This window comes from Crocuta crocuta, unplaced genomic scaffold, assembly GCF_008692635.1.
Source record: "Crocuta crocuta isolate KB4526 unplaced genomic scaffold, BGI_CrCroc_1.0 scaffold237, whole genome shotgun sequence".
NCBI classification, from domain to species: domain Eukaryota; kingdom Metazoa; phylum Chordata; class Mammalia; order Carnivora; family Hyaenidae; genus Crocuta; species Crocuta crocuta.
In genome coordinates, this window is record NW_027531914.1 from 175,463 (window position 1) to 193,598 (window position 18,136).

Here is an 18,136-nt window from a genome sequence, read left to right on the forward strand (position 1 = left end):
GAAAATACGTTCTTAATGTTTTATAGCCTCTGGGAATACTTACTTGGTACATTCTCCAAAAATTATAATCAAGAAAAAAAAATCACAAAAGGATTTGATGCAAGAAGCTTGAAATAAGAGCTATATTATTATTACAAGTTGCTTATTAGCACAGACATGCTACTATACAACACACAGAGTGAAAAATTACTTTCTCAATTTCAGCTCAAAGCAACATTTAAGATAGTGATAACAATTCATATATTCCTCCAAGATATTCTGGAATATAAAACAAAAAAAGTCAAAAAGCTTCTCTCAGATGCTTGAAACGTAAACCCCTTACAAGCTCAACTCTTCCGAACCCACCAACGCCCAGTGTTGCGATAATCTCAAGGTTCTGGAATGGGGATGATGAGGAAAATCTGGCCACCTTCTCCTTCAGCTGAATCATCTCCAGAGAGAGTGCTTTGGACAGCTTCCAGTTAGACATGGATCTCCTGCACAAGAAAAGTGAAACTTTGCATAGGCTCCCTTAGCAGGCCAGGGTCAGGCCACATCTAAATCCCACTCTTAACAACAGTATCATTTCTGCCAGTAATTACTGCCCATGGTTGCTACCAAGGCTGGCTCAACTTCTATAGGATCGGATTCAGTTATGTCTGTAGAGAAAAACAATAGACTATACAAACAAAACACACACACAGACACACACACACACACACATTAATAGACAAATGTCAAACTAAATCAATGAGAGGTAAAAAGAGTTGAATTGCATAGTAATTTAAAGTATATCTCAATAAATCTGTTGGGTTTTTTTTTTTTTTTTTTTGAAGAGTCAATGAGAGGAAATAAAACCAATGAGCCATCCCTTTGCTACACATACAGGAGAATGCCACACTGAGAATCTTTGCTGGGTTTTGCTATTTTTGTCAGGTTTCTAAGTGTTCCATGGCTGAACCAGAATAACTGCTTAGTGAAAGCTGAAAAATACATTCTCTACTTTATAGCTAAGTATCATTATTTGGAAATACTCATTTTTCTCTTTTAAGGTTTACTGCTCTGGGTTATATATTCATAAATTGTTCTTATTACAAAAGGCCTTTGCCATGAAAACTGCAAATATATTCCTTGCCAGAAAAAGAAAAGAAAACAAAATGAAAACAAAAACAAATAAAAACACTCAAAAGCAAAAAACTTCTGAGGTTCTGACTGAATGCTCCAATGTACTTTAAATGTCAGTTGTCTAGAACTTTTGACTCCAGCTTCATTAGTACTACCTGGTAAATATGTGCTTACGTATTTACTCTGTAAAATGTAAAGGATTTTCAAATAATTCTAATTTTACAAAGTAGTTTTTCTATTAAGCACAAAATTCTTCATCAATATTACCATGTTATTATTGTTATTATCACCCAACGTCTTCCTACACACACACACACACACACACACACACACACACACCCTTGAGCAATAACTCCCTTATATTTTGAAATAATTCTGACCCTACTCCAGCTGTCTACCTGAAATCAGAATGAATGGCTTACTCTAGTCCGTTGGCACTCTTGTTCAATTTCCGTTTCCATTTCTGAATTAATCTCCTTTTGAGCTAAGTCATCAGACATAGAATCCCTTTCCCAAGGCCACCTATCAGGAAATGTCTCCCTGACATTATTACTCATCACCCAAAAAAAGAAGCTGACTACTTACAGACTAAAATAATATCCATACTAGTGGTAAGTGGCATCCTCTTTGGAGAAGATCAATTTAAAAGACTTCCCCCCAAATTTTCTAGTGACAGCACACAGAAAGTTAGCACATGGTGAATCATATTCCTGTGCTCTTTCATCTACTGCTGGAAGTCCTATGCGGCTTAGGAAAACATTCATCCACTTACTTTGCATGTCTTTTCTCATCATCACGGTTTAGGTTTGCCACATACCCTTCGAGGTATTTTTGGAGTTCTTCAAAAGTCCCGACTGTTTGGTTGAATGTCCTAAGTGAATAAAATAAATTTCTCAGGCTCATAAAAGACCATTTGTATGGTTATTCATGGCTTTGTAAATGGTTTTTCAATAATTTATGTTACATTAAAGTTGCCATAAAATGTAGACTAGCCATTAGAAGTTATAGAATTAATCCTGTGAGTTTATGAAAACAAAGCAAAGAGAAAACATTTCTGTAGTTTTCTGTCTTGTGGTTCAGGTTTACCAGCATTTTTTTTTTTTTTTTCAGAAGACAGGGGACAGGAAATAGTCTACTAGTAGACTACTAGTAGACTACTAATAGTCTACTAATGTGTTTACTGAATCAACAGGTTACATGGATGGCAGATTTTCTTAACTTCACTTCCTCAAATGAGGCTATTTATTTTAAAAATCAAGGATAAAATTTATCTTTTCTTTCCCTCCATAATGCTCCTCATTTCGCATTCCTTCATAATCAAATCTAAATGCTTTACATTATCTTAGTAGTTTTCTGAGGCTCAGCCAGTATCTTCCCTTGGCCTCTTGCCCCACAGATCAGACTTCATCTACTTTCCCCACCCCCGCTACAGTGTCTGTGGAAACTCATACCAAGCACTGCCCATGAGAAATAAAGAATCCCCTTCCTCACCAGTGAAATATATTTTCTCGATTATCTTTTCAATGCTTCCCCACCCTACACTTGACAATCTATCTTGATTTGTGGTTTTTTAGGGTAGTTCTCTTCTCTACTGCAAGTACTATCCTTCTAGAAACTATGCTTTAATCTTCTTGGTAAATCTTAAGCACCTGGGCATAGAAGAATGAAAGGAATGAAAATTTACCTCAAAACACCTAAAACTAATAAACCAGAGACATCTCATTACTGTACTGTTGTCATTTATTGCCTTCCTAGCCCTGATGAGCTCTCCCCACATTGAATTCACCCTAATCTACATTCACATTATTAAGCATATCTTATATACTGTGCTGGGTCTTTTCCAATTTTCTCTTCAGATCTACTCTCCACTCTTTTCTATTCTGCTCTATGGACTGGTAGAATAGTGAGAAACAAAAAGCATTGCCAAGAAATTTCAAATATCCAGTGGTTGAAATGATCAAGTAAAAAGGAAATACTTCTTGTACTTTGTTTTTCTTTAAAAAAAAATTGTTTTTAATGTTTATTTATTCTGGAGAGAGAGAGAGACAGAGACAGAGACAGAGCATGAGTGGGGAAGGGGCAGAGAGAGGGAGATGCAGAATCTGAAACAGGCTGCAGGCTCTAAGCTGTCAGCACAGAGCCTGATGTGGGGCTCGAGTTCATGAACCATGAGATCACAACCTGAGCCAAAGTCAGACACTTAACTGATTGAGCCACCCAGGCGCCCCACTTTGTTTTGTTTTTATTTATTCTATATATCACCCTTATTTTGCTTACTGTTAAACTAATTAAAGTATTGTAAACAAATCTCATGTTTTAAATGTAGGTGATACTGGTGTCACAGGATCCTAGAAATTCTCCACATCCCAGAGCTAAAGTAAATGTAAACAGCTACAACATTCTAGCTGTGACAAAGAGCCTGTAATCATTTTGATGGTACAGACGGCACATTCTGACGTAATCAGCTCCTTTGAGATCTGTCTCAACAACCAAACAATGATGGAGATGTCACAAATCACACTTTCCATGTATTTAGAGATACTGCCATTTCGCACACTTCATTAGACCTAAAAATAGGAAAACTTGAACTCTCCTTGCAATGTATTCATTCTAAGCATTTTTTTGAAAGAATGCATTAGGAAAGAAGAAATAAAGAGCCAAAGGTTTTCAGTCGCTATATTTCATTGCAAGGATGGTGCCCTTTATTCAGTCAACATGTGGAGCACTTCCCGTCTGCCAAGGACGATGTCATTTGCTGGCACTGCAACAGCAGTGAACAAGTCAGTGTTTCTGGACTCATGAAGCTTACAGAAGAGTGGGAAGACAGATGTTACATAAAGCAATGAGATACAATGAGAATAATGATGTAAGTGTAGATAAGGTACTGTGGGAGAATTATCATGGCATCTTAACCTAGTCTATTAGTCATGGCTACGAGGATCCTATCATTTTTCCATCCAAACTGAGTACTTTTCAGAGTGAAAGGTGGTGCCAATAACAAAGATGCTGAGCCAACCAGAACTGTTCAGGAAATCCAGGATCTAGGTCAACCTAGTTACATCTGATATTCAGCCTTTCTCATCCATAGAAGAAATTCATATAACTATTTTCTAATTTTTTCAAATGTTTACTCATTTTTGAGAGGGAGAGAAATGGAGTGTGAGCAAGGGAGGGGCAGAGACAGAGGGAGACACAGAATCCGAAGCAGCCTCCAGGCTCTGGGCTGTCAGTACAGAGCCCGACGTGGAGCTTGAACTCACAAACTGTGAGAACATGACCTGAGCTGAAGTCAGAAGCTTAACCAACTGAGCCACCCAGACGCCCCAATTCATGTAACTTTTTAAGTCTCTTCGAGCTTAACACAATACTTTGTATACTAAAGAATCTTACACATGTAAATTGAACATTTTAAAATTATAATCTTCCGAATAATATGTTAACTCTATAAAATGACTGCAACCCTTTCAGGGATTATGAATATATGAGGCATTGTATAAATATTTGCTTGTGTGATTACAATGCAGAAAAAGGAAAGGAATTCTTCCTCTCTCATATTTTTAGTCCTAGCATTTCAGAGCAACTTACAAGATTCTACCACACAGTCAATGCTATTCAGTGCATGCATATATTTTTAATGAACTCCTATTCGAAACAATGCATTATCAGGACAATACTGTACCAATGCATTTTCCATTTGTGAGCTGGCATCCAAAGATTACTTTTGTCTGAACCTATTCTGCACTTTCTAGCCCTATGCCTTCATTTTTAAGTCATGCTTCACCTGGAGTGACTTCTACATTTCCTATTTGCCTGAAGAATTCCTATTAATTTTTAAGCCCCATGTCCACACTTAACAAAATAAAGCCTTGCCCACTTTATTACATTAGGATTGATCCTCTTTCTGAAGACATGCCACGGGAGCCAAAGGCCACAGTGGGCAGAACTCTGCAAGAAAGATGCTCAGGACACCCGGGCAGGACCTCCTGCTGCATCACAGGACGGCATCGCTGCGGCAACCCTTTACTGATCTGGGACTTCTTTTCTTATCCATAAGACAGAGATTAAAGTAATTCAAAGTGATATTAAGGAGTATGGTTCTATGTGTGGTGATGGATGTTAACTAGACTTATTGTGGTGGTCATTTTGCAATATATACATATATCGAATCACTATGTTGTAAACCCAAAAATAATTTCATGTTGTGTCGATTATGCCTCGGTTGAAAATAATAAATAAAAAAGGATTATTGCTAAATTTTTAGGTATGTTAACCTTATTGTGGTCATGCCTTATAAATGACATTTACCCTCCAGAAATTCTACTAAAATTTATAGATGAAATCATTTTATGTTTGCAATTTGTTCGAAAAGAGCATGGAGAAGGCAGAGAGGGGGTGGCGAAGGGATCTGGATAAGACATTAATTGATCATTTCTGGACTTACATTATGGGATTCATAATATCATCCTGTCTGCTTTTTAATGTGTGAAATTCTCCACAATGAAAATATATTTTGGGGGGGCACTTGGGTGGCTCAGTCGGCTGAGCGTCCGACTTCAGCTCAGGTCATGATCTCACAGTGTGTGAGTTCGAGCCCCACATCAGGCTCGCTGCTGGCAGCCTGTCAGTGGAGAGCCCGCTTCCGATGCTCTGTCCCCCTCTCTCTGCCCCTCCCCCATGTGCACTCTTTCAAAACTAAATAAATATATTAAATATATATATATATTATATATATATATATTTTAAAGTTCTAAAGTTCTGGGGCACCTGGGTGTCTGAGTTGGTTAAGCATCCACTTCAGCTCAGGTCATTGTTTCATGGTTCGTGAGTTCGAGCCCTGCATCAGGCTCTTGGCTGTCAGTGCAGGGCCCGCTTAGGATCCTCCAACCTCCCTCTCTCTCTGCCCCTCTCCTGCTCATGCTTGCTCCCTCTCTCTCAAAAATAAACATTTTTAAAAATGTTCTAAAGTTCATTCCAGCTCTAAATCTCTGGTTCTATGTTCAATGAATGTTAATCTCAATTAGTAATCAACTACATACTTACTCTCTTGTTATTCTTCATTTTACTATTTTTTGCTAATCTTTCATGAGTATACCCTATTTCTTTCAATTCACTGTGAGTTTTCTTAGACAATGGCCTAGCTTTGGTATATCTGAATTCCCTTTTCTGATATCTAGCTAATCGATCAATATTCAACTGATTAGTGAGAGATCCAAAGGGCCGGGTTCAAATATGATCTGAAGTGAGTGAAGGACACAAGGACTTTTTCCTGAAAATTAACCTGAGACATTTAGAGATTAATATTAACACACATTACTTGCAAGTTACTACAAATGTTAAATTAAACCTTCTCTGGAAATATATATATAGCTAATAATGAGTATTTTATAACATATCTGATACAGAGGTTTTGTTCAAAAAAATTTTTGACTGTTTACAGCATTTTAGAAATAAATTATATTGTGTGGAGGGAATCCATAAGAGTACTAATAAGTTTATTTCTCTGGAAGATGCAGAATTTGTATCGGTCTATTGCTGATATTTATGTACAAACTTTGCACACAAAATATTTAGCCTGCCAGCATCTGCCACTGCCACAGACACATTCAGATTAGAAGGCCCAGTTCCTCCCCATGAATTTTAATAGAATGTATTTGCAGCTGACGATTGGCCAGCATTTCTAAGTGGTGATGAATGAGAAGACAGATGGGCCTTCGGAGTAACAGAAGGCCAAGTCTTCAAAGGGGGCAATAGCCTGCCTTCTCCGACAGGATCCGCATACTCACTCTCGATCTATAACTAGGCATGCGACATCATTTTCCTCGGCAATGATGTTAGCTGATCTGACATCCTCGCTGCAGACAAAAACAGGAAAGTCAATTTTCTACAGTTAGAAATTACACATCCATTTTTATTAGAGGACCTGCTGCTTTTTTTATGAAATGCCATCACTTAAACCTTCCAAAGACTGCTTTTTTTAAAAATCATAACATATTCTACCCGTTTCCAAAAAAGCATTTGAAATGTGTCCCAATAAAGGTTATCTCAATAAGGAATTCAGAGAGGACGGTAAATTACACTGGGAATAGAGAGGAATTACAACTGAGTAAGGAATCTCATTCTGTGCTTTGTGTCAGCAAAATAAAAGAACTCTCCCCTGATCAAATGGGAATTGTTAATTAATAAGCAGCCCAAACTGAAATTAACAAATCAAACACATTTATTGGGAAAAACATTCAAGTAATTAACATATAATAAAAAGCCAATCAAGAATAAAACCCAGGGGTAACTGGTGGCTCAGTCATTTGAGTCTCCAACTCTTGATTTTGGCTCAGGTCATGATCTCAGGGCTCATGAGTTCCAGCCCCACATCAGAAGCCTCGATGGGAGCCTGCTTGAGAGTCTCACTCTCTGCCCCTCCCCCAGCTCACTCACTCTTTGTCACCCTCTCTCAAAACAAATAAAACAAAAGAATAAAACCTAAAGAAACTGGTTTTAGTGCCATATCACTCAATGATTGAATAAACACTAAAATACTTGAATTGCATAAAGCCTAAGATGTACATTTTTCCCTAGAATCTCTGAAATCAGAGTGTGTCCTACAATTGACGATGAGTCATAATATAATCAATAGCATTGTCTCTCTTTCTCAGAGGCACATTATATAATGGTGACTTTCAAAGCTGATACCCTAGATTCAATGAATTATGGCATATGATCTAATGATGGCAAATTTAATTACCTAATGAATATCAACAGACCAAGCATTATGTAAAGTATTTCTTTAGAGACCTTTATTTATATAAGTTTCCTGCCTCTATTCGTTACAAACTAAAGACCCCGAAAAACGGCACACCCATATGGTACCCAGTGCTGTGAGACTCATTTAAGGTAACTGAGAGGAACAAGCATATTGATCCTGCACTAAGTGACCTGGTCAAAAACGGCAAACACAAAGTATATATCTAGTTCCTTCATCTTCCTTCAGTAATGGGACAGGAAAACTTTGGTGGGCCATCTCTCATTCCAAAGAAGTCCCCTATCCACATAGTTGACATCGAGAATCCTTCTGACATAACACACAGCTCCTTCCAAGTCTACCGGGTCCTTGCCAGAAAACATCAGCAAAAACACTGCAGGCTGATGAGCTTTTGAGTTGGGAGCTGGGCAGTCTCTACTCAACTTGCATGTGTGTTGACATCTATAGCTATATGTAGATACAGATATGCATATACTTATACATATGATCTTGGATATGAGCCAATTTGATTTGTGAGCTCAAAAAAATGAATGATGTGGCCATTCTTTCACTTGTCACTGTCAAGACTGACTAGGAATATTCTCTGCAAACACTTTATAAATATTAGGTGTTTATAAAACACGTTTCTTTCATAATAACTGTGTAAGTGCCATGGATTTATTTTTGCACATAAAATGCTGAAAGAACTCCTGGGACTATTTAATGTCAAGTCATAGAAAGATACAGAATATATGGAATATCGAGTCACAGTTAGTGGCCCTAAAAAGTGATAGCATAAAAATGCACAAAAATGTAAAAATATTTGTATACAATGCTCCTTTTCATCGATTTTAGCTTTATGCTTTCAAATGCCTGGGGAGCTGGGTATCTACACTGAATATAAATTCCTATGTTTCTCAATGGAAAACACTGTAATTGGCTAGCCGTGACATACAGAGTAAATTATTTCAGATCCAGCAAAATCAGACAATATATTTCCTTTCAAGAGCTATTTTGACTATATAGTACATTTATACAGTTCTCTGCACTTTCAAACTTTAGTTATTTTGCTTGAAGGTATGAAGCAAGAAATCTAGTAATGTTAAAAACAAATACACTGAAGGTTTGAATAACAAAATTACATAATTATATTACATGAATGTATTCATATTCAGTCACAAACAAAAAAATAAAAAAGGACAATTTCCCTGTTATTGAAACAAGTTAATTACTAGCTAGAATTACTAGAAAATGAGAAAGAAAAATTAAACTTGCCTTTAAATTCCATTTTTAAATTGTTTAAAAAATAGCCATAATTTAACTTGCTAAGTTTAAGTAGTTTTCCTTAAAAAAAAAGAGCTTAAAATTTTTAAATAATCAAATTTGTTTTCCAGTAATTTATAAACACATTTTCTTTGCTCTGTACTTAATGTTATCATGACATACAAATCAGCAGAACTAGGGCTTCATGACAAAAACTAAAAAGGAAAAAATGACCTTGGACAGTTACTTAACTTCTTTGCATTTAATTTTTCTGAACTGTAAATGAGGATAATTATTGTGTCTAACATAGTGATTTTTATAAAGTTAAAGTGATAGCTTAACTAATTTCAAGTATTCATTTAAAAACATATGTAACTCCAAAAAAAGTATTGCTCAAAACTCTAATTTGATCTTTTATAAAGTTATTTACATTTTTTAAAATGCAGTTTTTTGTTTTTGTTTTGTTTTGTTTTTAGGCTTGAGGTTTTAGGCTTGAAGTTGTTTTCTGAAGTTGTTTAGGCTTTAGTGTCTCCTGAGACATTTGATTGATCTTTATGAATATTTCTTCCATAAGTTAGATCAACAGTAGATAAACTCATACTTCAAAAGACCCAAGGGTCTGGTAGAAGTTTCCTATACACTATTTTGAGTTGTTTCTAAACTTTGCAACATGAGCTGATAAGAATCCTTAAGAAAATATTACTTTTAGCATAATGATTTAAAAGCACACAAAACATGGGAAGTTATTATTGGATAATTTTTTTAAGAAGGGGAAATGGCAATATTTCAAACCTTGGAAATATAAAAACTCATTCTTAAAGAAAATATCTTTAATCTCTTTCTCTGACTATATATTTTTTTTAATGTTTATTTTTGAGAGAGAGAGAGAAAGACAGAGTGTGAGCAGGGTAAGGGCACCGAGAGACAGAGACACAGAATCTGAAGCAGGCTGTCAGCACAGACCCCAACGCGGGGCTCAAACTCACAAACCATGAGATCATGACCTAAGCCTAAGTCAGATGCTTAACCCACTGAGCCACCCAGGCACCCCTCTCTGACTCTCTTTTAAACTAAAGATTCTAACAGGACACCAATTTTATTTTGACTAGCAAATTTAAGCATTTCCCATTTCTTTTTCTTTTAATTTTTTAATGTTTATTTATTTTTGAGAGAGAGAAAGACAGACCACAAGCTGGGGTGGGACAGAAAGAGAGGGAGACACAGAATTCCGAAGCAGGCTCCAGGCTTTGAGCCGTCAGCAGAGAGTCTGACGCGGGGCTCAAACTCATGAACCGTGAGATCATGACCTGAGCTGAAGTTGGATGATTAACCGACTGAGCCACCCAGGTGTTCCTCCCATTTCTTTTCTGTGCAATTAGTGTACTTATTTCCTGCATGACAATGAATTTTTTTAGAGCTCAGTTTAAAATTTTTTCTTAATTCCTGGATATTTGCTGACACTAATTTGGTAGCTCAATTTGACACCTCTAAATGAGTAGTTGCACATACAAAATAACCAAGGAATTATTTAAGTATGGTATAGACTTCATGGGCTCACCTGATAAGAGCTTTTTCTCCAAAGTATTCTCCTTTCTGCAGTGTCTTTATCAGTTGTGGTTGATCATGGCCCTCTGTGCTCTGGGTGACTTTTACCTAAATGATGTTAAACAATTAAGAAGAGAGAGAAAGAGAAGGAGGAAAAAATGAGAATCTGAACACATATTCATTCAACCAGACCCTCTAGTATATAAACTTGACTGAAAGAAGGAAATAGAAGAGCCTTTGCTTTCACTTTGTGGTAGTTAGGACAATCTAACTACAGTCAATTCATTCGGAGGGACTGAGAAATCCTGTGATTTAACATGACCAAATGACTCCCAATTTGTAAGAGGAAGGTTTGAAGGTTCTCCATTCAAATCCCACCTCCCAAAGTTAAAAAATTTTATGTGAATCCAGCGATTCCTTCCTAGGGATATTCAAAGCAAATACTAATGTTCTTGTGGGAACTTCTATTACTGCAAAAAGCCAGAGAGTTGACCAATTAATCAAGAATAAGGGTAAGTGTCAGGAGTTCTGAATCGGGTATCCATGACTGTTGAATCTTCTGTTTTACCCTCTAAACCTGGATGAAAAACGTGGGTATGGAGAAGGGCCATAACTTCATGGGTGTCTCAGTGTGACCCACAGCCCAGGAAGGTTTAAGAAGTCTCACAGCAGAACCAAACAAAAACTTCAATATTCCTTGTTTATGGCTAGACTTACACCAATTCAACATGATAACAAGGCTTGCTTAGTGTTGATTAGAAATTCTGAAAACATGGAGTCCAGGTAGGAGAGAAATGATAAAAAAAAAAGGGTTTCTGAGGTTTGAAACTATTTTGTTACTTTTTTTTCCTTCATTGGGGGCCCATTTCAAGGTTCGACAACAAACCAGTTTACAAAGGGCAGTGCCTGAATCTCTGATGATAAACCCTTCCATGGAAGAAAGAATATTTGTAAAAACTGGACAGGTTATGGATGTAGGTGCTCAAGATTTCACTCTTTCTTTCAATATTTCACAAAGGCCTTTTATCTCTGAGCAACACTGTAAAGAGTCAACACAGGAACAAATGGCAACATGTTATCCACTCACAATTTAAGTAAAGAAAAAGATCTACTGCATATAAGAGCATAAAACTTCCATCAGCATCCAAACCAACTTGAGCTATGGTATATGAAGTGAAGTTCTGAGTCCCATCTTTCTACAGCTTTATGCCCACCCACTGCTGTCCTCAACTGCTGAATTCATTCTCCTCCACCGGCTGCTTGTCACACCTGCTGGATGGAAAAAATTTCCAGCCCTGTTCCTGGACCATTGGTGTGATTGAGAATCACAGATAAAAGGGATCGTAGAAAGAATCTAGTCATTTTATACACAATGAAAAGAGATTCAAAGAAAGTCAGGAGACCCGCCTAAGGTCACTAAGAAGTTACTGTCTCAGCCAGAACCCATGACAGCTCTCCTGTGCCCCCAAACCCAATGCTAAGACCAAACCCCAAGAAATTCTTCTGAGCAGAGGCGCCTTTACCTGTTCAATGCAGAGACTTTCCAGTGCTGCGGTGCAGAGCAAACTAATGTGAAAAGACTTCACGTTTTACTTTTAAGTAAGCTTTAATTCGTATTTACCTTTCCTTTTGCTAAAATGAAGAATGTACTTCCTTCCTCGCCCTCTCTAATAATGTAATCTCCTTTGTCATAGTATTCCTATTGGGATGAGAGAAAAAGAAAAGGTTAAATTCAGTGGAGACATCCTGATGAAGGCATAAATGTAACAGAACTCTTTGTGCCTCTGAAATGAGCATCCCACGCCTGTTGCTTTTATTTGTTGTTTATTGTCACTGTAGTCTTCTTAAGCATCACAGTCATAAACAGTAGAAAATAAAGAGGCTTTTGCTTTATTACCTGTACTTCTGTTTGTCTTTCACAGAAAAAAAAATCGCCTGGAAGACTGATTTTCAGGCACGGAGACTAAAGAACACGCAGAGAAACGAGAGGAAAGCAATAATCCCTGACATACAGGTGGGCTTTCATGGAAAGAATCAAAATACAAACTGTTCAGTGATCTGTAACAGCCTGAAACCAGGCCTCAAGTTTAGAAAAAGAGTATCTAAGAAACTGAAAATATTATCCCCAGCAAACATTAGGAATATCAGCCTCAACTTCTAATTCCTTGAAGGGCAAAGGCTGGGAAAATTTGCAGACACCAGAAGTAGCTCTTTCATACGGATTCTTTTCAAAGTTGTATCATCATAAAAGATCGACCTTAGAATTTTTCACATGTAAATTCTCTTCTTCAAGGTAGGTTTGTCCTCATGAAATCTCAAATTGTCACATATTTCTTTGGTTCCCTCATATATGTGTATGTGAGTAATCAGAGAATACTTGGGCAGGGAAAAGCCATTCATCCATATGTCAGCCCGACAGAGCAATTCAGTCTCTCAGAAAATAAAAGATGGATTAGACTGTCCACCTCTACTCCACTTAAACATTGTCTCAAAGTCATAGAACCAAAATGGAGCTCTTAATTATTTCTACAAGCAAAAATGGGCCTTTCATTTACTTAAAAAGGCATAATTAACAATGCCATAGCTCTCTCTTATTTTCCTTTTAGATTTGAAAGCAAAATCCAGACAAAGCTACTTTTATGTCTGCTGTATTTCAATATCTATTTTGGTCATTGACTCGTAAAACCTACTTACATTTTTTAAATAAATGTCACTCCTAATATGACTAAACCTACCTTTTATTTACATAGCACGACATTCATTTTACAAGATATTTCAACATATGGAATGAAGCATAATATCTTAGGGAAAAAGGTACTTTGAAACCAAACAGGTCTAGATTCAAATCCCAGTTCTGTTTTGAATTTCAAATAAGAACACTTACCTTTAAAGATTTAGAGAAGCATATTAGTTTTCTATTGCCGCTGTTACAAATAACCACACATTTCTTAGTGGCTTAAAAAACCACTCATTGTTATCTCACGGTTTCTGTGGGTAAAGGAGCCCAGGCACAGCATGACTCACCTGGATTTTTCTGTCAAGGGTCTCTCAAGACTGAACTCAAATTGTCAGGCTGTGTTCCTTTCTGGAAGCTCTGAGGGAAAATCCCCTTTCAAGCTTAATCAGGTTGTTGGCAGAACTCAGTTTTTTGAGGTTATAAGATAAGTTCTCACTTCCATGCTGGCTCTTAGCCTCTTAGTTCCTAGAGATCTCTGTTAGGTCCATGCACAGAGCCCCCTGGGTTTCATAACCAGCAATGGCTCATCAAATTCTTCTCAGACTTGAAATCTCTCTTCCACTTAGGCTGCATCTCTCTCACTCCAGCCAGAGACAATTCTCTGCTTTTAAGGGCTCATGTAATTATATTCTTCCCATCTAGATAATCCAGAATAATCTCCTTATTTTAAGGTCCTGAACCTTAATTACATCTGCCCAGTCACTTTTTCCAGGTAACATAACACATTCACACGTTCCAGAGATTGAGCTCTGGGAGATTTGGGGGAGGGAGAGTCCATTCTGCCTACAAAAATAAGCCAATTAAACACAATGTTTTGGTGCATTAAAAGCACCTGAAACATAGTAAAACTAACTGCCATGTTGAGGAGGAGGATGATAACAGTTTGCTTAGCTGTAACTTAAACTTTCTGAACCTCAGTTTACTTTGCTATAAATTTAAAACCATATGACCCACCACACCTAACTTTGAGATCGTGTTCCTAAGCACCTGATAGCATATTTTGTCCATACTAGGCACCTGGTGACTGTGAGTCTCTGCGAAAGAGCCTGTGAGCCCATCATCAAAGCCTTCCACACTACACATGGCTGACCAGGTAAAATGCCTCCCTGTTAGCTGTGGCTATGTGATTCACTTCGAGCTAAGAGAACCTGCACAGAAGTGATGTGTGCCACATCCGTGCCAGGTCCGTGAGCCATATCAGGCAGGTGTCTTCACAGAGAGATCTTGGGAGAGGCTCATGGAGCCCTCGGCTTGAGTTCTGAACAGCTCTGTGCAGCCAACTGGGACTATCCTCCCTGGATGGTAATGTGAGCAAGAGACAAAGCTCTACTTTATTTGGAAAATGGTATTTTGAGTGTTTTGCATCACAGTTTGCTTACTCCAACTCTTTATTCTTTCTCAGTTTAGCTTTATCACACACGTTCACCACCTACAAGCTCAGTTTTGCCGTTGAAAAGCTCATAGGCCTTGGTGTCTGAGTGAGAAGAGAGACCACCACGCCACTGCAGGTCAGCATCTCCCTTATGCAGCTAATGTTCAGGCCTCTTCCCTAGGAAGGCTGGTGTCCTGTCAGATGTCTGTTTCAGAGAGTCTGCTCTATAGTCTCTCCTATTCCCATCCGAAGCTCAGTCCCCACTACCCACATGGAACAGAAGGAACATGGAGAATTTCTTTATTTTCTTTCTATTTTTCAAGTGTTTATTTATTTTTGAGAAAGAAAGACAGAGTGCAAGCGGAGGAGGGGCAGAGACAGAGGGAGACAGAACCGGAAGCAGTCTCCAGACTCTGAGCTAGCTGTCAGCATAGAGCCCTACTGGGGGCTCGAACTCATGAGCCGTGAGATCATGACCTGAGTCCAAGTCAGAGGCTTAACTGACTTAGCTACCCAGGAGCCGCAAGAACATAGAGAATTTCTAAAGTGCTGTTAGGCTGTTCTTCAGTTATTATTATTTTTTAATCTTTATTTTTTTAATGTTTTTATTTATTTCTGAGAGAGAGAGAGAAAGAGAGACAGCATGAACAGGGGAGGGTCAGAGAGAGAGTGAGACACAGAATCTGAAGCAGGCTCCAGGCTCTGAGCTAGCTGTCAGCACAGAGCCTGACATGGGGCTTGAACCCACGAACCATGAGATCATGACCTGAGCCAAAGTTGGATGCTTAACTGACTGAGCCACCCAGGCACCCCTGTTCTTCAGTTATTATAAAGCATTTTGTGTGTGCAGATGTGTGGCTTTAATTCCTGTCAGAGAAGCTAAGGGGAAGCTTAAAAGGGATCACTGAGAAAGAGCTTTATTGTTTCTTAAGGGGCAAACTTCCTAGCGGTATTTTTCCTTGGGAAGATTCTTTGTCACCCAAAACCATGGGAGGAAGATAAATAATACCTCCCAGTGTGTTGACAGTAACTTCATAGATCAGAAAAGGCTGTGGATGTAGGTCAGACCAAAAATACATAGTGGTAAGCATTGGCTCTGATGCTAGACTGGCCAGTGTTTGTCCACTGGGGAGTGCAGGCAGTCTAGCCAGGGTGGTCACCAAGACCAAAAAGAGAAATGCAAACAGTGTGGTTACTGTCCTGCGGTTACACTGCAAAGGGGTCCCTCATAGGACCAAGAAGCCATAGATCCTATCTGGTGGAACAGCAATGATTTTCAAGCATTTTTGACCATGACCTACAGTAGGAAATACATTTTATCTGCACACCCAAATACACGTATGGGAGTATGCACACGTATAGACATTTATATAAAATCAAAACATATTCAAATAATACTAATACGTACTACTCTGATAGTTTTTAAAAAAAGTTCCCACAAATTAATTTCATGATCTACTAATGAGTTGTGACCCAGAGTCGGAAAAAGATGTTTAATTTTTTTAATGTTTATTTATTTATTTTTGAGAGAGAGAAAGCATGAGCGGGAAAGGGGTAGAGGGAGAGGGAAAGGGAGAGAGAGATAGAGAGGGAATATCCCAAGCAAGTTCCTTTTTGTCAGCACAGAGCCAGGTTTGGGCCCGATCCCACAAACCGTAAGATCATGCATGACCTGAGCTGAAATCAAGAGTCAGAGCCTTAACCGACTAAGCCATCCAGGAACCCCTGAAAAAGATGTTTCTTAAAAAAGATGGAAACCCCTAAGAGTAGTTACGGAGTGTACAGCAAGAGGGAAAAATAAGGAAGTCAATACCAGGGCAGACTAAGAGGTAAAGGTCAGAATAAAACTAAAGAAAATGCAATAGTTAATGATGCAAAGAGGTTTTCACTGTAAAGAAAATGCTCATTCTGTGATATCTAGAAAATGGTAGAACTTGAATGCCTATAAATAGTATCTAGAAAACCAGAAGAAAAACCAAAGGTGAAGGAGAACAAAGACCGAAAAGCAAGCCTAAGGCTTCCTTAGAGTCTTTAGTGTGTGGCAAGAAATCTTCATTACAAAGAAGTATTGATGATCCACAATCAGAAGTACCTCCCTCTCCCTCCCTCTCTCTCTCTCTCTCTTTCTCTCTCTCTCTCTCTCTCTCACACACACACACACACACACACACACACACACATTCCCTGCATCATATGACTATGAACACATGTTGGTTGTTTAAAAAACTGTATAGTTATTTGGGTTGTTACCGATATTTTCTTTTGTTTGCTCAAGTATGACAGATAAAACATCTTAGAAATTTTAAAGCAAATACACCTGGATCAGGTGGACCCTCATCAACCACTCATGCAAAATTTAGTAGCTGACTGCTGATTTCCAAGGAACTAGAGCCTACAAAATGAAAATGAACAGAACTTCCTCTAACTTGGGTGAGCCAACTGTTTAGCCAATCTGTAACTGAAATATTCAAAGAGCCCATAGAGAAATGGTCTATTTGCCCTTATTTTGTAGACGAGAAAACCCTTATGCTTATCATAATTAATTGATAGCGATTAGTGAAAGAAGCTTGACCATAAACATTAATCTCCAGACTTTGGACTACTGAACTTTCTTTTGTACCTAACTGCCCCACCTCTAGCCAACTGGTCCATAAACAGGCAAAATCCACAATTATCTCAAGTTTCTTTATGACTCCAGATGTAATCATTAAAATGAGAAAACCCTCTGGTTTTGTAGGTATTAACAGGAACTATAAGAAAGAAAACTAGATTTTTTTAAATTACGAAAAACGGAAAATTCCTGAATGAAGAAGACAGACTATGGGCAAGGCTCTAAATATACATATTCTAGTCATAACTTTAAACTAGTGGTTCTCAAACTTTAAGAAGCATAAGAATTACAGACGTATTCAGTGTGCATTTCTGGGCCAATATCCCAGAGTTTCTGATTCAGTAAGTGCGGGATGGTACCTAGAAATATGCCTTTGAAGCAGCGCCACAGGTGATGTGAGTAAGGAAAGGCAACAACATTCCATACAACCCCACCCCTACCCCGCTTCTATGACACCCCCAGTTTCATGAAAGATGGTACGTCAGAGGCACAGTACAGAGGGTCACTGAGTCACACACCAAAGCTCTGCAACAAAGGGTGAGGTGATATTTCAATCAACCACAGTCAAATCCCATGCTTCCTGTGTGTGTGAACAGAGACTCGGACCACTTTTGCGCTCCATACTGCCTAACTGGCAGGTGCAGAATTCACATTATCATTTTCATTACCATTAACACTTGTATTGCATTCAGAATCTGTATCATGCTTTATGATGTTCATTAGTTAACTCTCGAATATGTTGGTACTATTTTCCCATCAGAACACAAG

At 38.1% G+C, this 18,136-nt stretch overlaps 1 protein-coding gene across 1 annotated transcript in view; it reads right to left on the reverse strand.

Moving 5' to 3' along the window:
- PRKG2 (protein kinase cGMP-dependent 2) overlaps window positions 1-18,136 on the reverse strand; it is an 89,350-nt gene that overhangs the window by 37,939 nt on the left and 33,275 nt on the right. The window contains exons 6-10 of the mRNA XM_077774747.1: window positions 12,270-12,347; window positions 10,662-10,756; window positions 6,888-6,956; window positions 1,877-1,975; window positions 323-476 (exon numbers count right to left, since the gene is read on the reverse strand). Of these exons, the coding sequence (XP_077630873.1) occupies window positions 323-476; window positions 1,877-1,975; window positions 6,888-6,956; window positions 10,662-10,756; window positions 12,270-12,347 (495 nt within the window). The remainder of the gene's footprint in view (window positions 1-322; window positions 477-1,876; window positions 1,976-6,887; window positions 6,957-10,661; window positions 10,757-12,269; window positions 12,348-18,136) is intronic.